Source organism: Orycteropus afer, unplaced genomic scaffold, assembly GCF_000298275.1.
Source record: "Orycteropus afer afer isolate SDZICR_OR568_19922 unplaced genomic scaffold, OryAfe1.0 scaffold00415, whole genome shotgun sequence".
Classification (NCBI taxonomy): Eukaryota; Metazoa; Chordata; class Mammalia; order Tubulidentata; family Orycteropodidae; genus Orycteropus; species Orycteropus afer.
The window spans coordinates 511,596-533,588 of record NW_006922002.1 but is presented as its reverse complement, the minus strand read 5'-3'; the positions used below and the strand labels follow the sequence as shown (position 1 = coordinate 533,588).

The following is a 21,993-nucleotide window of genomic DNA, read 5'->3' as shown; positions in this document are numbered from 1 at the left end:
TAAACTTTGGTTTTGATTAATTTATTATCCCCCATTTCCTTCTTAATAACTTTATTAATGTTATAATGTATGTAGTTAAATGGGATGAACTTTTATGAGCTTTCTATCCTTGAGATTCTAAAGCCTGTGAAAGCTGGAACCTATGTAAAGTGGAAGCCTGTCAGAGAAGGAAAACAAATATTTTCCACTTAAATAGGTGATAGAAAAGTGGTAAGACTGTACCCTGCCAAGGGTAGAAAACTTGTGAGACCCAGGAGAGCAAGGCAGTCTCATTGAGTTCTGGCTTTCACAGGTTTCACTTTATAAATGAAAATGTTGTGTTAAATGTTTTTTAATTGTAGATACTTCTTGGTTACATATTTATTCTTGAACATTAATGAATGTTGTATTTTGCTAGAATGTTGGTCCAGATTTTGGTAAGACTTTTAAAGAACATGCTCCTGTCAGTAACTTAACCATAATAGTAATAAATATAACCTGTAAGCATTTTAGGAAATACTAATGAGTAAAACAAAAAAATAAAAACTATCATAAACTCTTCAGTAGTAGATAACCACTATTACTTTATTGTATACTCTTTCTTAGACTCATTTCTATGTTTCATACAAGGTAACAGTAAAAATGTTCAGTGATTGGTAGGACAGAGAACACTGACTAAGCAGACAGTCTCATTGGCTGTCTAGGGTGTACTGGGTGAATGTTGTTGTTATATGCCGTCGAGTTGGCCCCGACTCATAGCGACCCCTCCTTGGGTTTCCGAGGCAGTATCACTACGGAAGTAGGATTGCCCAACCTTCCTTCCGAGGAGTGGCTGGTGGGTTTGAACCGCCAGCCTTCTGGTTAGCAGTCAAGTGCCTTAGGCACTATGCTACCAGAGCTCCCGTAGCTCTGTATAAATAAATGTATATGCGTGTATATAACTTTGTTTCAAAAGTATCAGTTAAAAAATAGATCCAAAAACTTTTCTTTGTGAGATTCTTCATGTTATAATAGATGTACTTTATGATTTTTTATTAGTTTCTCAGTATTCTAGTCCTTAGATTTTTGAATTTTAGGTTTTCACTGTACATGTTTTGAAAACAAGGATGAACACCTTTGTGTCTATATCTTTGTGGATTTATTGTTACTATTTTCTTAGAATAATTTGATAACAAGGAATTACTGAGCTGAAGAGTTTGTACATTTTTCAGGCTTTATACATTGCTTAATTGCCCCCCAGAAAATCTAGGTTATGTTTTGGTGGGACTCCTGCTCTAGCATGGCTGAAGATTCCTTGCCCCTGATAGTTCCTTTCTTTATGTTTTGTAGTAAAACCACTAAAATTGTTTGCAATTTAGGAATTAAATGACTGGTATCCACCATTTTGCAAAAGGATTCTTTAATCATTCATTCATTTATACAACAGAATACTGTCTGGCTGTAGAACAAAAGCAGCAGAAGAGCTTTTGTAAAAATAAAAAGGCTGCACATTTTGATTGACTAGGTCTGGGTGAGTTAGGCCCAGTATGTTTTTGCAAAGCTCAGCAGTGCAGGTTGAGGACTGTGAAAAATGTGGTAGAAATAATATAGATGAATGCTACTGTTTTACCTGGTAGAAGCATTTGCAAATCATTATTATAAAAATTAGTATTTGGAACCTGACCAGCTGAATATAATGTTCATCTGAAGGAGTAAATGTTTAAGACGTTCTGATAGTGCTATGGTTAAGACATTGGGCTGCTGCTAACCATAAGGGTTGGTGGTTTAATACTCTTGGCAGAAAGATGAAGTGATTTGCTCCAGTAAAGATTTACAGCCTTGGAAACCCTATGGGGGTTGCTGTGGATTAGAATCAACTTGAAGGAGTAAAAATGTTTAAGAAGAGTCAAGAAGATTGTGAAATGCCTTTTTAGATATAAAAAGACAAATATATATTGATGCAGAAATAGAAAAATAGATCAGTGGAACACAAAGAATTTAGATACATATCCTTGGATTTATAGAGACTCAGTACATGATAAAGGTGGCAATTTCAAATCATCAGGAAAAAGGATAAACCATTCAGTAAATCGGTTTTGGAAGAAGTATAACTGAAATGCACCTTAGAAGCAAGAATGGCCTGACTTCATCCCATATACTTTGGTCATGTTGTCAGAAAGGACCTGTCCCTGGAGAAGGATATCATGCTTGGTAAAGTAGAGGTCAGTGAAAAAGGCAAAGATCCTCAATGAGATGGATTGACACAGTGGCTGCAACAAGGGGCTCAAGCATAGCAACAATTGCGAGGGTAGTGCAGGACTGGTTGGTGTTTCGTTCTGTTACACATTGGGTCGCTATGAGTTGGAGCTGAGACAGTACCTAACAAGAACATTCAGTGAACGGAGATGCTATAATTCATTTGAGAAAAAAGTTGGATCTGTCAATTACAGATGAATTAAATATATGTGTAAAAAAAAAAATTCATTAGATGATGAAAGCTTTCCAAAGCAAAACACAAGGTCCAAAAGTCATAAAAGATTGAGAAATTTGACCACATAAACATTGAAAACTTCCATCTGGTGAAAGATAAATAAAAGGCAGAGAAAAATTTTTGCAGTTTTTACAACAAACCATGAATATATTTATAAATGTCTGTTGTTCAGAGAAATGGAAATTAAATCAATGGGATAACATTTTTAAACTGTTCATGTTAGCATATTAAAAGTGATAACATCCTATTTTCTCATGTTGTTGTTGTTGTTAGGTGCCGTTGCATCGGCTCCAACTCATAGTGATCCTGTGCACAGCAGAACGAAACACTGCCCAGTCCTGTGCCAGCCTCACAATCCTTGTTATACCTGAGCCTGTCATTGCAGCCACTGTGTCAGTCCATATCGTTGAGGGCCTTTCTCTTTTTTGTTCACCTTCCACTTTACCAAGTGTGATATCCTTCTCCGGGGAATGGTCCCTTCTGACAACATTACCAAAGTAGGGAGATGAACTCTAGCCATTCTTGCTTCCAAAGAGCATTCCAGTTGCACTTCTTCCAGGACAGATTTGTTGGTTCTTTTGGCAGTTGGTTCTTTCAGTATTCTTCACAAACACCACAACTCAAAAGCATCAGCTCTTCTTTGGTCTTCCTTACTCATTGTCAAGCTTTCACATGCATATGAGGTGGTCGAAAATACCATGGCTTGGGTTAGGCACACCTTAGTCTTCAGAGAGACATCTTTACTCTTCAGCACTTGAAAGAGGTGTTTGGCAGCAGATTTGTCTAGTGCAGTACGTTGTCTGGTATTTTGACTGCTGCTTCCATTGGTGTTGATTGTGGAACCAAGTAATATGAAATCTTTGAGAACTTCAATCTTTTCTCACAGGTGTGGGAAAATTTTATAAACTGTTGGTACATTTTAATAGGTCACTTGGGTATTATCTAATACAATTAAAGATGTTTACAGTACTTGACTTAGTAATTCCACTTTTGGGAATCTATCCAGACTGTGCTCTTACATGTGCAGTTATTTGTACAAGGATATTCACTGTATATTTTGAATATGAGCTCCTTGTTGGGTATATGCATTACAAATATCTTTCCCCACTTAGTGACTTGGCTTTTTTACTTTCTTACTAGGCATCTTTTGATGAAAAATTCTTAATTTTAACGCAGTCTTCTTTTTTTTTTCTTTATGGTTAGCAGTTAAATATGTGTATTTATAATTGTGTTTAAGAAAGTTTTGCCCCTGAAGTTTTATATAATTTTTATGTTTTACTTTTTTCTAGCTTCGTCATTAGGTGGTATTACTTGTTCCTAAAAAAATCCTATCCTTTTTGCCCTACTGTTTTATCTCTCCTTCCATCAGGGTGGGTATTAAGACCATTGCTGGTATCCATATGCCAACAAATGTGAAATTTCAGAGTCCAGCTTATTCCTCTGTAGATGCTGAAGAAACGATTGAACCTTATACAACTGAAAAGATGAGTCGAGTTCCTGGGGGATATTTGGCTTTGACAGAGAGCTTTGAAATTATGACAGTAGATTTCAACAATCTTCAGGTAAAAAACAAAATTGATTACTAGTTTTTGAGCGTTGAATTTCATGCATTGTTTAAGATAATACATACAGTAGTATTATTTTAAGAATTTACATAGAATTCCACTTACTGTGTGTAAGGACAAGAAAAGGTAACCAGAATTCCTTCCTGAAATGATTAGCAATTTACTTAAATATCAAGTAAGAAAAAATCAGAAGATTTGTTGGGACTGTGTAATCTGTTAGATGCTTTCATGGGCCTTCTTACATATCTCTTGTAACAGTGCTGCAATTGAATTATAATTATCATTGTGCTGGACAGATGAGGAAAGTGTTGCTCACACTGAATAATCTTCTTCAATTTATGCATGTGAGCGCAGGGTCCAGAGTTCTCAACCAGGTCTGACACTTTTCTTTGTCATGCTGCCATTTCATATTAACAATATTCTTTCAAATGAAGAGTATTCGAAGATCTAGATTGTGTATTAGGGTGACCAGCTGTACCAGTTTGTCCAGAACGTGGGGTTTTCCTGTTACATGAGATTTTCTGTTCCAAACTGGAATAGTCCCAGTTAAACCAGGTTTCGTTGGTCATCCTATTGTGTACATATTTGTGTTGGTGGGTGGTGAGAGGATGTGCTATATACGTCTACATACGTTCTTAAGTATAAAGAAGTACCCAAAGATAACAAACAACATAAAATCCTTCTCTGAAAGTCTTTAAGAATGGTTTAAATACCCAAGTTCATAAGTTTGTTAGACAAAACTTGGCTGGGGATAGACGATTTTTATAATTTAATAAAAAATTTTATAGGAAAACCACTGAAATTGTTTGCTTAAGCTAAACAGAAGTTACTCAAGCAGTTGTTAGGAGGTTTTTCTTGAGGTAGTCTGGAGCTAATTTAACTATGTCATTGTTTACCGAGGTTGAGCTATTTTTCTAAACTTTTAAGAGCATTCATTTGTTATCTGACTCAATATTCCAGTAGGGACCAAAACAGTTGTAGATGCTAATTACCCGGAAGATATCCTTTTATTATTTTAGCCCTTATTTTTCTTTGACCCAATAAAATCCTTATTAAAGTTTTAATTTTGAAAGTAGTGACTACCTACTTAACATATTCAAGTAATACAGAAGAACAGAAAGAAAGTCGTAATATTTTTCTTTTCCTTTGAAATCTGTCCAGTTGGTATTTTCTATGCTTCTGTAGAAATACACATTTTTTTCTTTTAGAAAACAAAAAATACTTATTGCTTTGCCTTTTTCATTTTACATTATATCCTAGACTTCTTTCCACATCAGTAATAAGTGTTTGCTTCATTCGTTTTAATAGCTGAATGATACTGTAGTGTAATAGATGAGAGTTTCCCATCCAGTGTGTCTTAAACAGTTATAGATGTGCTAAGATTGTGATCCTCTAAGGGCTTTGGGCAGGGTTGGGAACTTACAGTGATAGGATATTGAAGCATGTATATTTTAATGTATAAAATCCTCTCATTCCTTTTACATTTTTTGCAGGAATTAAAAAGTCTTGCAACTAAAGAACCTGATAAGATCAGTATTCCTGTTATTAAAGAAGGTGTACTAGATGCTATTGTGGTGTGGTTTGTCCTCCACCTTGATGATGAACATAGTTTATCCACAAGTCCCAGTGAGGAGACGTGTTGGGAGCAGGCGGTCTACCCGGTACAGGACCTTGCAGGTATGTCTTTTCTAAATTTTTGTTTTTGTATTTTTAAACTTATTACTCAAATCCTCTAAACATTTGAGTCAGCAAAAAACAACTTTGATGCAAAGATTCCAGTTAAGGGAGGTTGGTTAATCATTCAAAGAATGTTATTTTCCATATTCAAGGGTAGTTTTAATAATGCATTTAGTTATGAAGGAGAGACTAAAACATAACTCTGTTGCATACCATTCAAAAATTAAATCATTTCTTCAGCTCTAATTACTCTGGTTATTAGTAGATTAGAGGAACACTGGCATAAGTTTTATGGGAAAGTATTGGAAAAGTAGTATTTTTAGTGGAGTTCTTACCCATAGAGAATCTGATGGCATCTGTGGAGCCCTATACCAGAAAAATGCATCTATTCACATAAGCACAAAGTTTTGCAAACAGTTTTAAGGACTTCATGAATCTCTGGACTTTCTAGGGAAGTTCTACATTAAAATATTTTATGAAGAGATAGCAATTAGATGAGTATCAGTATAGGTCACTGGAGTTGTGTTACACAGAACGATTCTGTCCTTTTTTATTTTTGTAAAAAATATTTATTGGGACACAGCTGTGCCCTTTCATTTTTTTTTCTTATTCTTTTTTAATATTGTATTTCTGGTAAAAGTATACACAGCGAAACAGGTTCTATGAATTTCTACACATGATGTTCAGTGACATTAGTTACATTCTTTACATTGTTAACATTCTCATTTCTGTTCTAATTGTTCCATTCCCATTAACTTAGTCTCACTGCCCTCCAACCTTCTCACCTGTTTTAGAGTAACTTTTGTCCATTTGTTCTCATACAGATACTTTTTTGAAAGGGTATAGAACTCAAGGGTGACATTCTTTACTTTTTTAGCTACCCTGCTATTTAGTTAAAAGGTGACTTCAGGGGGTAGTTTTGGTTCAGTGTTTAAAGAGTATCTCAGGACAAGAGCCTCAGGGATTCCATCAGTCTCAGTGGGTCTAGGTTAAGTCTGGATTCTTTGAGAATTTGAAGTTCTTTTCCACATTTTTTTCCCTTTCTATCAAAATCCATCTGCTGTGACCCTGATCAGAATGTTTGGCAGTGGTTATTGGGCACTAGCATGATCTAGTTCTTCTCATTTCAGTATAGAGGAGGCTGTGGTTCATGGAGACAGTTACTTCTATAGTCCAATTCCTTCTCTGATTCTTGGATTTCCTTCTTTCTTTTTTGGTACAGACAAATACAGACCAGTAGTTGTATCGTAGATGGCTGCTTGCAAGCTTTTAAGACCCCCCAGACACTACTCACCATACTAAGATGTAGAACATAACCTTTATGAACTATGTTATGCCATTTGACTGAATAGTCCCGTAAGACTATGACCCTAAGTCTTCTAACCAAGAAAACTAATCCCATGAGGTGATTGGTTATGTCTAAGAATTATCAGTGTCTGTAGCCTCTATAACTTAGTCTCCTAATCAAGAATCTAATTTTACAAGGTCATTAAATCATGGAGTCAGTACAGTGTTGTGGCTAGCAAGATGTTTTTGGAGTTAGTAGATCTAACTCCAGATACAGGCTCTGCTACTTATTGACTCCTTGACTAGCCTGGTTGGTTGTTTCGCACAGCACTTGTTATGTTATCTATAGAAAATGGGATGATACTGCTATCCTGGAGGATTGTGGGGATTATTAGAGATAGTGGGTGTGAGATGCCTACCATTTTATGGCTAGCAGTCAATAAGTGTTTTTTTTTTTAATTTGTTTTTGTTTATTTTTAACTCCCTTATAATAACTTAGGGAGCTCTGGTAGTGTAGTGCCTAAGGCATTTGACTGCTAACCTAGAAGGCTGGCAATTCAAACCCACCAGCCACTCCTCAGAAGGAACATTGGGTACTCTGCTTCTGTAGAGGTACTGTGTTAGAAACCCAAGAAGGGATTGCTATGACTTGAATCAACTTGATGGCACTGAGTTTGGTTTTTGGCTTGTAGTAATTTACACAGATGTCCCTTCCTCCCTCCTTTTTAATTGTTTAGGGAAAAGACATCTGAAATGTTCACATACAAGAATAACAATTTGTATTTTCAAGGTTTTTTTGTTTTGTTTTTGGAAAGTGTTTCAGATACTTGTTAAAATGAATTAAGATAATATTAATAATTGCTCCCAAAGGTATTTGACATTCTAGGACTGATGAGAAGGATTTGATTGTACATTACATTTTAAAGTGTTACTGTGTGTGAAAGCTCATGGAAAAGCACATGAAAGTCTTTATTATATGACTTAGTCCTTTAGATTCTTTTTTTTAATGCATTTTATTGAAACATAATTTATGTACAGTGAAATACACAAAACTGAAGTGACATAGGTCAATGCTTTTTTTTTTTTTTTTTGCAGCATTCCCTCCGACCCCTGGCAACCAACAAATAAAGATTCCCTCGATATATGAACCTTTCCTTGACCCTCCACAGCAGTGAACTAATACTATATTTGTCCTTTTGTGATTAACTTATTTCACTCAGCATAATGTCCTCCAAGTTCATCCATATTATTCAGTGTTTTGCAGTCTCTACATTATTCTTTAGTGCTGCAAAGCATTCCATTGTGTGTATGTACCATAGTTTGGTTATCCACTGTTCTGCCGATGGGCACGTAGGTTGTTTCCATCTTTTTGCTGTTTTAAATAGTGGTGTGATTAACATGAGTATACATATATCTGTTCCTGTCCTGGCTCTCACCTCTCTAGGATATATACCTAGTAATGGGATTGCTGGGTCAAATGGTATCTCCAATTCCAGCTTTCTAAGGAATTGCCATACTGCTTTCTACAGTGGTTGTATTACTTCACAGTCCCACCAGCAGTGTATGGGAGTCCCAATCTCTCCACATCCCTGCCAGCATTTGTTATTTTCTGTCTCATTGAACCTTGCCATCAGTGCTGAGGTGGGATGGTATCTCACTGTTGTTTTGATTTGCATCTCTCTGATGGCCAGTGATGATGAGGATCTCTTCATGTATTAGCTGGCTGCCTGAATATCCTCCTTGGTGAAGTATCTATTCATGTCTTCTGCCTTCTTTTCAACTGGATTGTTAATTCCTTTGCTGTTGACTTGGAGTTTTCTATAAATCTTAGCAATAAGTCCTTTGCCAGATATGTAATTATCAGCGAATAGGAATTTGTTGCTGTCATTTTTCTTATGTGCTTTTTCATGGTTTCGATTTCTTTGTTCTATATGATTTTCTATGCTGAGCTCATTTTGTTTATGAATCGTGTTATCACTTCCTTCGTTGCTTTTGTTTTAATATTTGCTAAATATTTGTGCTGGTCCTCTTTTTTATTTTGATGTGACGATTTGTCATTTTTCTTTGAGGCTACCCTGTGATTTATAGTTTTCTTCCCAAGTTTAGAACAGTCCATTCTATCTTGCAGTTGTCTTGACTTCCTTACCATCTAAAAGTTCTGTAACTAAACAGTTTTTTCCCTCTTTTTGGTTTGTAGTTGTCCTCATTTTTCAAATGATGTCTCTGGTTGCCTGTTTACAATCTCGTAGGCTTCTTTACTTTGGATATTTCCATAGCTGGGTTGGTTTCTGGGTTGTGTCATCATGTGTGTGTTAATGGTCAGTTGTTGTTTGCTGGTGTTGCTTCTCTGTCCAAAGGGCTCCCTTTAGCATCTCTTGTAAGGTTGGTCTGCTTTTAACAAATTCCCTCAATTTCTGCTTATCTGGAAATGTCCTAATTTCACCATCATATTTGAGGGACAATTTTGCTGGGTATAATTCTTGGTTGCAAATTTTTCTCTTTTAGGGTTTTATATATACCATCCCATTGTCTTCTCTCCTGCATGATTTCTGTTGAGAAATCCAAGCTCAGTCTTATTGGTTGCCCCTTGTAGGGCATTTTCATTTTTCCTGTGCTGCTGTCATGATTCTTTGTCTCTGGTTTTGGTGAGTCTGATGATGATATGTCTGGGTGATTTTCTTTTGGGGTCTATCCTGTTTGGGGTTCGTTGGACTTCCTGAATGGATAGAGCCTCATCTTTATTATACCAAGAAAATTCTCTTCCAAGAAATCTTTGACAATTTTCTCTGTGCTTTTATTATTCTTTTCCTGTTCTATAGGTTGTTCCTTTTTATGTTATCCCACATGAACGTTAGGCTTCCTTCATTTTGTTTTGATCTTTTTTCTGATTGATCCTTTTCCAAAGAAGTATTCAGGTATTTGCCTTCAATCTCACTAATTCTGTCTTCCATTGATTTAGTTCTACTCCTTTGCCTGTTCAGTGTCTTATCTATTTCTGAAAATTTAGTTTTAATCTTCTAGATTTCTGTGTGTAGATTTTGTATCATTTCTAATTTTTCATTTATTTTGTCATTTTGTTCTTATATTGTGTTGTAAAATTGTTCTAGGGTTTTCTCTGTGTATTCCTCAATTTTGTCAGTGTTTTCTTTGATATGCCTCTCAACTTGTTGAAGACACCTAAATATAATTCTTTTGAATTCCTTATCAGGGAGTTCCAATGCTGTGTCTTCCTCAAGGATGTGTTTTGGGTCTGTGTCCTGGTTCCTTGTTTGTCCTGCTTTATCTTGCTTCTTTGTGTGGACTGTGATGTTCTGTTATCTCCAAGGCATTGTGATGTTTTTGTGTTTATATTTAATTGATGATTGTACGTTGGAGTGACTTGCCCACGATTTTCGTTTTGTTTGTATGTTATCTACATAAGCAGGGTACTGTGCTGTGCTCCTGTGTTTGCTAGTTGACAGGACTTATACACTCACCACCTGTCTCCTTTCCTATTGTCAGTCTCTCGTATGTCCCTGCCATCCTTGGCAAACAGAGCCTATTCTTAGGTCCTTGGAATCTGAATGAGAATGCTGTCATTTTAAAATCCAAAATGGCTGCCGCCTTGGTCACTTGCAATATCCAAAATGGATGTCCCCTCCAGACAGCGGTAAGTCCACAGCTCAGGTTGTCTCCCTCCTTGCTGTTTCTCTTCTTAGTCACAGGCTACCAGTGCAGTCATCTCTGCAGCCTTTGGTGACCAGGGCCAATCTTTAAGTCAGTTCTCAGGTTGTAACAGCACTTGGAAATATTCAGGCTGTTGATCCTGTAAGAGTAGCTGATAGTCCACTGCTCCAACTGTTTCTGTACTCACTGTTTTTGTTCAGGTTTTTCAAGTAGTTGGTGCCTCATCCACTTCTGTGTACTTCCTTTCAAAGCTCAGGGCTCCAGGATTATCTTCTGTATCTCTGTCAATTGGTTTCTCTTTTCTCTTTTGAGGAGAGTCTGTTTGGCTTGTCTGCCTACTCCTCCATCTTACTGAAAGTCAGTCCTTCAAATTCTTAAGCATGCGAAGTATCTACATACTTATAATAAAGAAACATTACTGATAAGGTTCTACTGGATTCTTCTTTGTTCTTTAGGAAACTTCTCTTAGAGAAAACAACATCCCATCCCAATAAGCTACCATAAGGTTTGATATTTATCTTTGGATTTAATTCATTTATTTTTGGCTTCATTACCAAAGATAGGTCCAATAATGGAGCTTTTTAATATCTCCACTTAATGCTGTCAGTTAATTAAATCTTCAAACTTGAGTTTTTCCCTAAAGTGCTAGAATCTTCCCAGTTTTTGTGTATTAAAATGAATAGAAACAGTCCTTCCTCTATTGAATTTTTTAAAGCAGGGACATGTATGTGTGATCTTCTTTATTAATTAGAATTTTAATTTTTTTCTCTCTTACTGTTTAATGAAGACTATTGGATAAAGCCTGGGGACCGTGTAATGATGGAAGTATCTTCTCAAGATTGTTACCTAAGAATCCAGGATATCAGTGTCATGGGTTTGGAACATGAACTAGATGGTGGGAAAAATTTTACCAAGAAGAAAGAGTCACTATCTTTAGGAAATGAGGCTGAACTCTGCAGTGCCCTGGCTAACCTTCAGACCAGCAAACCAGATGCTGTAGAACACACATGTGTATTGGAGTCTACGGAAATTGCTTTGCTTAATAATATCCCATATCATGATAGCTTTAAAATGGCAATGAAGAAAGTATTGTTTTCATTGACACCAGAGAAACTGTTGCAATCCATGGATACTAACTGTCAGAGTGATGAGGTGAACTCTGGAAGTGGTCGGAACAAGAATTCTGTGCAGAGTACCCCTGACCCTTACTATGTGTTAGATGTGTCTGAAGGCTTCTCTATTCTGCCTATAATTGCTGGCACACTTGGGCAGGTTAAGCCTTATAGTTCTGTGGAGAAAGACCAGCATCGCGGCACTCTAGACCTCATTTCTGAAGCCAATCACTTTCCTAAGGAAATGCTTGAGTTTTGGCTGAGACACGTGGAGGATGAATCTGCTGTGTTGCAGAGGCCAAAATTGGACAAGTTATGGAGCATAATCATATTGGATGTCATTGAACCATCTGGCCTCATTCAGCAGGAGATAATGGAAAAAGCGGCAATATCCAGGCAAGGCATATAATAACAACTTTTGTTTTTTTGAAATCATACTTTGTTCATTCTTTTAGTTCTTTAATGGCACACCATAAAACTGAATCAAGATAATTGTATCTTCTTCAAGCATTACTGTTCAGGACCTGTAAGCTCATGCCTTTCTCAGTGTGTACATGTCATTACTGATTTTCCCCCTTAAGTAGCCCTGTGTGGTAGATAAGAAGAATTGACCCTGTTTTGGGATTGGCTTACCTATATGTAATAAGGGAAAAGTAAATATCTGTGAGAAGAGATAAGAAATTCAGAGTAAGGAAAATTCACATTCATCTTATAAGAAACATGAAGCCTGCATTAGATATATATTGGGAGAACAAAGTACCTCTTAAGAGCTGGTCCCTGTCCTGTTCAGTCTAAAAATCTTTATTCTATAATACAGTTCTCTTCTTCCTTAAGGTATTTCTCCTTCAATTTTATATTGCTTGAGGTAAATTTGACCTTCATATTTAACATTGAAAGCAGATTTGGTTAAGCGTCAAAGTCCTTCAGTTATGCTGTTCAGATCTGAAAAGATGGCAGTTATTTTTCACTTGGGGGCCCAGATATAGGAAGTGTAGTGTAGATTAAAAATTCACGGGTATAGCAACAGGGGTTGTTCTGTAGTATAGGAGCAATGGTGGGAATTCAGACGAAGATTACAGTAGCAAAAGCCAAATTATCCATTGAGGAAAAAACACTTGACAAGACCAAGAAAAATGTATTTTGCTTATACAGTTCTATTTTAGGTTTTGTACTCATTTTCTTTTGCTGTCAAATTTATGTATTTATGTAGTAACTGAATGAGTTGGGGCCGACTCATAGCGACCCCTCTCGACGGCATATAACAACAACAACGTGGTAACTGACAAAACCCGCCACCATTTATTTAAAAAGAAAAAATTCTGTACATGTCTGATAAAGAGGTTTGATTTAAATATATATAATAAAAATTTAGACAGATGTACTTGATAGAATATAGAACAAGGAGCTTGACTGGTTCAAGTCTAGTCATAGATTTGTCACTCAGTTCCTGAAATAATAAAATTTTCTTTAAGTTACTTAATATTCCTCATCCTCAGTTTTCTTCATCTATATGAGAATACTAGATTAGGTGTCTTTGAAAGCACTTAAGTTCTATGAATTCCTAAACTAAGTGTGTTTTACTTACTTGGTAGAGTCATGTTAGAAAGCCATATACTTACCTAATGATGTATTTATATTTTTATTTAATTTTAAAACTTATTTGCAAGCATAGTATAAAGTACTCCTGTATAACTTTTACCCAGGTTTACCAGTTGTTTACATTTTGTCCCATTTCTTTTCTCTCTGTCTCTCTACATACATAAGCACACATGCACACTTGTATACACACACACACACACAAACACAAAATCATTTGGGGAATAGAGACATCTTGTCCCTTTACCATTAATAAGTGTGTATTTCCTAAAAACAAAGATATTCTCTTACATAGCCCTACTACATAGAGCAAAACTAGGAAATGAACACTGATAGAGTACCATTGTCTATTCCATAGTCCATATTTAAATTTTTTTTCCTTTTTCATTGGTTGTTTATTTCTTTCCTATTTTTTAAATTTTTATTGTGATTTGGGTGAAAGTTTACAGAGCAAATTCACTTTCCATACAGCAGCTCAATTACACTTTGTCTTATAATATGGACTGGAATCTCTTGACAGTACAACAGCTCCCATAACACTTCCTCCCCATAGTTACCTCTTCCCTCCCATGCACTCCTGCCCCCTCAAGCTGTCTCCCTGTGTATACACAGCCCTTCTGTTCTCCCATCATTGATCTCTCCAAGGAGTATATCTGCCTAATGTAAATGTTCAGCTTATATGCCTGTCTTTTGTTTGGCCGGAAGTCAAAAAAGTGGGTTCAATTCCAGACCTGAAGGACAGCTAGGGGCCATAGTCTCAGTGGTTCCATCAGGCCCTAGCAGACTAACAAACCTGGTTCCTCTTTTTTTCCCCAAAGATTTTGAGTTTTGTTCCACATTGTTCTCCCACTCTATCCAGGATCTCCTACATAGATCCCCCTCCGAGTGGTTGACAGTAGTAGCCAGGCACCATCTAGTTCTAGTCTCATAGTCATATAGGCTGAGGATTGCATGGTGTGCCAGTCGCTTGGACTAATTGTTTTGATGTGTCTTTGGTTTTTACTCTTCTTCGCTCTGGACGAGAAGAGACCCATCGTTGCATCTAGATTGCTGCTTGCAAGCTCTTAAGATCCCAGTGGCTACTTGCCAAAGTAGGATGTGGAACAATGTTTTTTGTAGTATGTTATGCCAATTGAGCTTGATGTCCCCTGTAACCATGGTCCCGAGCCCACAGGTCTAGCTGCTTGTTCCTCCCTGGGTAACTGGCTGTGGCCAAGAAGTGACTACAACCTTGTCCCTTGTCAGCTGTACTATATACCTAGGGATTCTACCGAATATCCAAATACACTTGTGGAAACATTGTCGGCCAACCCTGTACATGGTCATGGGCACTCTCTCCCCTGCATAGACATACCTAATAGTTCAGCCTGTCCACCCATCTATTCATCTGTGTATCAGTGTTTGCCTTCACTGACAACACAGTACTGTATGTGCAGAAGGTTTCATCTTTGTTGTCTGTACCTCCCATGCACCTCTTCAATGCCAGTGTGTTGATCACTCACATTTGGTACATTGGCCTTCACCCAAATCAATACTTGTCTCTACCTATCTAACAGTGTTCTCTTCTCTCCCCTCACACCCCTAGCAACCAACAAAGAAAATTTCCTTCCATATATAAACCTTTCCTTGACCTTTTACAGTAATGAGCTAATACAATATTTGTCCTTCCGTGATTGACTTACTTCACTTAGCATAATGTCCTCCAAGCTCATCCACGTTATGTGATGTTTTGCCAATTCTATATTATTCTTTAGGGTTCCATAGTATTCTGTTGTGTGTATGTACCATAGTTTGGTTAACCATTCTTCTGTTGATGGGCACCTAGGTTGTTTCCATCTTTTGGCCATTGTAAATATTGCTGCAATGAACATGGGTGTACATGTATCTGTTCTTGTCCTGGCTCTCACTTCTTTAGCATATATACCTAATAATGGGATTGCTGGGTCAAATGCTAATTCTAATTCCAACTTTTTAAGGAATTTCTATACTGCTTTCCATTGTGGTTGTACCATTTTACAGTCCTACCAGCAGTGTATGAGGGTGCCAATCTCTCCACATCCTCACCAGCATTTGTTATTTTCTGTCTTGTTGAACTTTGCTACTAGTGCTGAGCCAAGATAGTATCTCATTGTTGTTTTGATTTGCATCTCTCTCATGGCTAATGATGATGAGCATTTCTTCATATGTTTGTTGGTTGCGTGAATATCCTCTTTAGTGAATTGTCTCTTTGTGTCATCTGTCCATTTTTAGTTGGATTGTTAGTCTCTTTGTTGTTGAGGTATTGGACTTTTCTGTAAATTCTAGAGATAAGTCTCTTGTTAGATATGTCATTGCCAAATTTTTTTTTCCCAATCTGTGGGTTCTCTTTTGACTCTTTTGGAGAAGTCTATTGAAGCACATGAAAATTTAGTTTATAGAAGGTCACATTCATCTAGTTTCTCTTCTGCTCTTTGTCCATTTTGGGTTATGCTTGATAGTCTATTTATGCCATGTATTAGGGCCCTTAAACTTGCTCCTAGTTTTTCCTTGAGGAACTTTATAGTTTTAGGTTTCACATTTAAGTCTGATCCATCTGGAGTTAGTTTTTGTGTATGGTGTGAGGTACAGATCTTGTTTCATTTTTCTGCAAATGGCTATCTAGTTTTGCCAGCACCATTTGTTAAACAGACGGTCTCTTCCCCATGTAATGGATTTAAGGCCTTTGTCAAAGATCAGCTGACCATCAATCAGTGGATCTATTTCCGGGTTCCCAATTCTATTCTACTGGTCTGTGTGTCTGTCATTGTACCAATACCAGGCAGTTGTGACTACTGTGGCTGTATAGTAGGTTTTAAGATCTGAGAGTGTGAGACCTTCTACTTTGTTCTTCTTCTTCAGTAATGCTTTGTTAATCGGAGGTCTCTTTCCATTCTGTATAAAGTTAGTGATTGGTTTATCCATATCCTTAATGTTGATGGGATCTTGATTGGGATTGCATTGAATGTATAGATTGCTTTGGGTAGAATTGACATTTTCACAATGTTCAATCTTCCTATCCATGAGCATGGTATGTTCTTCCATTTATATAGATCTCTTATGAAAGTAGTCTTTTATAGTTTTCTTTGTACAGGTCTTTGTGTCCCTGGTAAGATTTATTCTCAAGTATTTTATTTTTTTGATAGCTACTATAAATGGTATTCATTTCCTTTTTTCTTTTTCAGCAGTCTCTTTGCTGGTGTAGAGGAATCCAACTTGGATGTTAATCTTGTATCCTGCTACGATGCTAAATCTCTCAGTTAGTTCCAGTAGAACTAATTGAGACTGAGACTGAGACTGAGTAGAGACTGTCTCTTGAGTTTTCTAGGTATAGGATCATATCAGCAGCAAATAGGGATAGTTTCACTTCTTCCTTACCAATTTGGATGCCTTGATTTTCCCTTCTTGCGTTATTGCCCTGGCTAGGACTTCCAATACAATGTTGAATAGAAGTGGTGATAGCGGGCATCCTTGTCTGGTTCCTGTTCTCAAGAGGAATGGTTTCAGTCTCTCCATTGAGAATAATGTTGGCTGTTGGTTTTGCATAAATGCCCTTTATTATGTTGAGGAATGTCCCTTCTGTTCCTATTTTGCTGAGAGTTTTGATCGGAATGGGTGTTGGATTTTATCAAATGCCTTTTCTGCATCAATTGATATGATCATGTGGTTCTTCTCCTTTGTTTTATTTATGTGGTGGATGACATTGATTGTTTTTCTAATGTTGAACCATCCTTGCATACCTGATATGAACCCCACTTGGTCATGATGAATGATTTTCTTGATATGTTGTTGGAGTCTATTGGCTAGGATTTTGTTGAAGATTTTTGCTTCTATATTCATGAGGGATATTGGTCTGTAGTTTTCCTTTTGAGTGATTTCTTTGCCTGGTTTTGGTATCAAGGTTATGCTTGCTTCATAAGATGAATTTGGCAGGATTCTGTCCTTTTCTATGTTTTGGAATAGTTTGAGTAGGATTGGTGTTAGTGTGTCTCGGAAAGTTTGGTAAAATTCTCCAGTGAAACCATCTGCACCAGAACTTTGTTCTCTTGGTGATTTTTTTAATGACTTGTTCAATTTCTTCTTTTGTTATGGATCTGTTCAAGTTTTCTACCTCAGACTGTGTTTGTTTAGCTAAGTAGTGGATTTTTAGAAATCTGTCCATTTTTTCTAGATTTTCAAATTTGTTGGAGTACAGTTCTTCATAGTATCCTGATACGATCCTTTTTTATTTCAGTTGGTTCTGTTGTGATGTCACCCATTTTGTTTTTTATTCGTGTTATCAGTATTCTTTCCCTCTTTTCCTTTGTTAAATTTGCCAGTGGTTTGTCAATTTTATTAATCTTTTCAAAAAAATCAATTTCTGGTCTTGTTGATTTTGTCTATTGTCTTCTTATTTTGTTTTATTTCTGCTCGAATCTTTATTATTTCTTTTCTTCTGGTGACTGAAGGCTTTCCTTGCTGTTCTTTTTCTAATTGTTGGAGATGTTGATTTTTGACTTTTTTGTTGTGTGCATTTATTGCTATTAATTGGCCTCTGATCACTGCTTTCACTGGGTCCCAAAGATTTTGGTATGTTGTGTTTTCATTCTTGTTTGATTCAAAGAATTTTTTATTTCTTCTCTTACGCAGTCATTCTTAAGGAGGGTGGTGTTCAATTTCCATGTGTTTGCTGTGTTTGTGTTGATCTTCCTATTGTTGATTTCTAATTTAATAGTGTTGTGATCTGAGAATATCCTTTGTAGTATTTCAGTGTTTTTCAATTTATTGAGGCTTGCTTTATGGCCTAACATATGGTCTATCCTGGAGAATGTTCCATGTGTACTAGAAAAGAATGTATATTGTGCTGCTGTTGGGTGAAGTGCTCTGTAGGTATCTGTAAGGTCAAGTTGGTAGATTGTATTGTTTAGCTCTTCTGCCTCTTTGTTGAGTTTCTTTCCATTTGTTCTGTCTTTCATTGAAAGTGGTTATTAAAGTCTCCCACTGTGACTGTGGAGTCATCTATTTGCCTTTTCAAGTCTGGTAAGGTCTGATTTATGTAGTTTGGGACTATTTGATTGGGTCCATAGATACTTATGGTCATATCTTCATGTTCAATTGATCCTTTAATATATAATATATAATGTCCTTCCTTGTCTCTTATGGTGGTTTTTGTCTTAAAGTCAATTTGATCAGAAATTAATATTGCCACTCTTGCTCTTTTTTGATTGATATTTGCTTGATATATCTTTTTCCAACCTTTGATTTTTAATCTATTTTTGTCTTTGTCTCAAGGTGTGTCTCTTGTAGATAGCATATTGATGGGGTATGTTTTCTTATCCATTCTGCCAGTCTTTGTCTCTTGAGTGGTGCATTTAATCCATTGATGTTCAGTGTAATTATTGACAAGTATGAATTGGTTGCTGTCATTTTGTTATGTGTTTTTCCATGGTTTTCCTGGTTTCTTTGTTTTGTATTATTCTCTGTGCTGAGCTCATTATGTTTATGGATTGTGTTACCATTTCCTTTGTTGCTATTGTTTTAGTATTGCTAAATATTTGTGCTAGTCCTCTCATTGTGATGTGAAGGTTTATCATTTTTCCTGATACTACCCTTTGATTTACAGTTTTCTCCACAAGTTTAGAACAGTCCATTCTATCATGCAACTCTCTTGACTTTCTCACCATTTAGAAATTCTGCCACTACACTATTTTTTCCCTCTTTTTGGTTTATAGTTGTCTTCATTTGCCTATTGATATCTCTGGTTCCTTGTTTATAATCTTGTAAGCTTATTTTACTTTGGATACTTCCATAGCTGTGTTGGTTTCTGGGTTATGTCATCTTGTGTATTAATGGTTGGTTGTTATTTGCTATTATTGGTTCTCTGTTCAAAGGACTCCCTTTAATATCTCTTGTAAAGTTGGTCTGGTTTTAACAAATTCCTTTAATTTCTGGTTATCTGGAAATCTCCTAATTTCACCATCATATTGAAAGACAGTTTTGCCAGGTATGTAATTCTTGGTTGGAAATTTTTCTCTTTCAGGGTTGTATATATACACCATCCCATTGCTTTCTCATTTGCATGGTTTCTGCTGAGAAATCAGAACTTATTCTTCCTAGTTGACATTTGTAGATAACTTTTCATTTTTCCCGTGGTTTCAGGATTCTTTGTCTTTGGTTTTGGTGAATTTGGTGATGATATGTCTTGGTGATTTTCTTTTTGGGTTCTATCCTGTTTGGGGTTCATTGGAGTTCCTGAATGGATATATTCTCATCTTTCATCATATTGAGGAAGTTCTCTTCCAACAAATCTTGGACAGTTTTCTCAGTGGTTTTCTTTTCCTCTTCCTGTTCTGGAATTCATTTAGACCTAGGTTATTCCTTTTGATGGTATCCCACATGAACTTTAGGCTTTCTTCATTTTGTTTTGATCTTTTTTCTGTTTGATCCCTTTGCAGAGAAGTATTCAGGTATTTGTCTTCAGTTTCATTAATTCTGTTTTCCATTGACTTGATTCTACTCCTTTGCCCTTTTAATGTATTATCTATTTCTAAAAATTTAGTATTAATCTTCTGGATTTCTATTTGTTGATTTTGTATCATTTCTGATTTTTCATTTATTTTGTCATTTTGTACTTGTATCTTCTTCTGAAATTGTTGTTGTTTTTTTTGTTTGTCTGTTTTATACTTAATTTTGTCAGTGTTTTCCTTGATCTGCCAGTGTTTTGAAGATACCTAGGTATAATTATTTTGAATTCTTTATCAGGGAGTTCAGATGCTGCTGCTTCCTCAGGGATGTGTTCTGGGTCTGTATCCTGCTCCCTTTTTTCTATGCTTTGTCTTGTTTCTTTGTGTGGACTGTGATGGTCTGTTGTCTCTGGGACATTGTGACATTGTTGTATTTAGATCTCTGTTAGCCTTTCAGTTGTTTGTGTTCAGAATCTCCTTGGGCTCCCCGGCAAGTGGAGCCTATTAGGTCTCTGGAATCTGAGAAAATGCTGTCGCTTTAAATATCCAATATGGTGGAACTGCTTGTAAACATTCAAAATGGCTGTGTCCTCCATACAGCCAAAATTCCACGGCTCAGCCTGTCTCCTTCTTCGCTGCTTCCCCTTTATTCAGCAGCCACCATTGCAGTTCTTCGTGGAGCCCCTGGCTAGCAGGGCCAATTTTTAGGTTAATTCTTAAGTCCTTACACCACTTGGTAATATCCAAGCTGTCTGTGCCATCAAGATTGCTGACATACAGCAGCTCCATATGTCTCCTTTTTCAGTGTTTTCTTACAGGTTATTCTACTAGTTTCAGTTTAATCCACTTCTGTATCCTTCCTTTCAAAGCTCAGGGGTCCAGGATTATCTTCTGTATCTGTGTTAATTGGTTCCCCTTTTCTCTGTTGAAGAGGGTCTGTGTAGTTTATCTGCCTATTCTCCCATCTTACTGGAACTTTCCATATTTAAATTTTTATCTGTTGATCCAATAGTACCCTTAACTCTTTTATTCCTAATGCAGGTTTAAATGCAGGATTATGCATTGTATCTAGTTTTCAGGTCTCTTTAGTTAATTAATCTAGAACACTCTGTTTTGGTTGTCTTTTATGACTTTGATATTTCTGAAGAGCACAGGTTAGTTATTTTGTAGAATGGCCCTTCATTTGAATTTGTCTGATATCTTCATGTTGTATTCTCATTGCATCATATCAGAAGACATATGAGATCTGCTTATTTTATTACTAGTGATGCAAATTTTTAAGATCACTAGTTAAGCTTATGTTTGGCAGGTTTCTCTACTATAAGTTTCCTACTTTTCCTTTTGTGGTTAATGTATCATGCATGGAGAGATTCTTTGAGTTATGTAAATATCCTTTTGAACCTTTATTCATTAAATCCATTGATGATTTTGTAAATCCATTATTTTTTCTGTATTTGTTATCTAGCATTCTTATGTATGGTAACGAAGAGCTTTCTCAAGAAATTTATTACTATCAGTATTTATTTTGATGCTCAAATTGTCCTAGATTTGGCCAGTGGGTGCTCCTTCCAACGTTTCAATATGTTCTCATTGTTCTTAGAGTGTATTCTTACTTTTGGCTCATCCAGATTTTCTGGACTCATCTTTTCTCTGCCCTCGCCTTAGAATTTCTTTCTCCAAGGAGCCCTGTTTCCTTTTACTAAAGGATTGTATTTTGAAACCAAGGTCTTAATGGGAATTGTGCTGGTGTAGCATCATTTCTAGGCTTCTCAGCAGACAAAGCTAGGAAATTGTGTTTTTTGTGTGTGCACATGTGTGCACAGATCTTTATACACACAAATGCACAATCACACACTTATACACCTATATCTGTATCCATTTAAAACTATCAGTACACAGTACATCTTCAGTTGCAGTCTACCACCATAGGATACATTCTAGTTTCTCCAGCAGTGAAATCCTGACTACCACTCACATCAGTATGTTTACTCATTTGCTAATGCTTTAGAATGCATATAAAATAGTTTTAGAATTGCTAACTTAAACCACTGTGGGAATTATAACTACTAATTATGGGTCAATAATGATTTAGAGGTTTTGTTTTTAAACATAATTCACATACTATAGGATTTCTAAATTTTAAGTGTGTAATTAGATGAATTCTGATGTAGTGATCATAATGT

The 21,993-nt window shown here is 36.4% G+C and overlaps 1 protein-coding gene across 1 annotated transcript in view; it reads left to right on the top strand.

Moving 5' to 3' along the window:
* Nucleotides 1-21,993, top strand: part of PRMT9 (protein arginine methyltransferase 9) — a 39,296-nt gene that overhangs the window by 9,925 nt on the left and 7,378 nt on the right. The window contains exons 7-9 of the mRNA XM_007953805.2: nucleotides 3,819-4,011; nucleotides 5,508-5,691; nucleotides 11,432-12,152. Of these exons, the coding sequence (XP_007951996.1) occupies nucleotides 3,819-4,011; nucleotides 5,508-5,691; nucleotides 11,432-12,152 (1,098 nt within the window). The remainder of the gene's footprint in view (nucleotides 1-3,818; nucleotides 4,012-5,507; nucleotides 5,692-11,431; nucleotides 12,153-21,993) is intronic.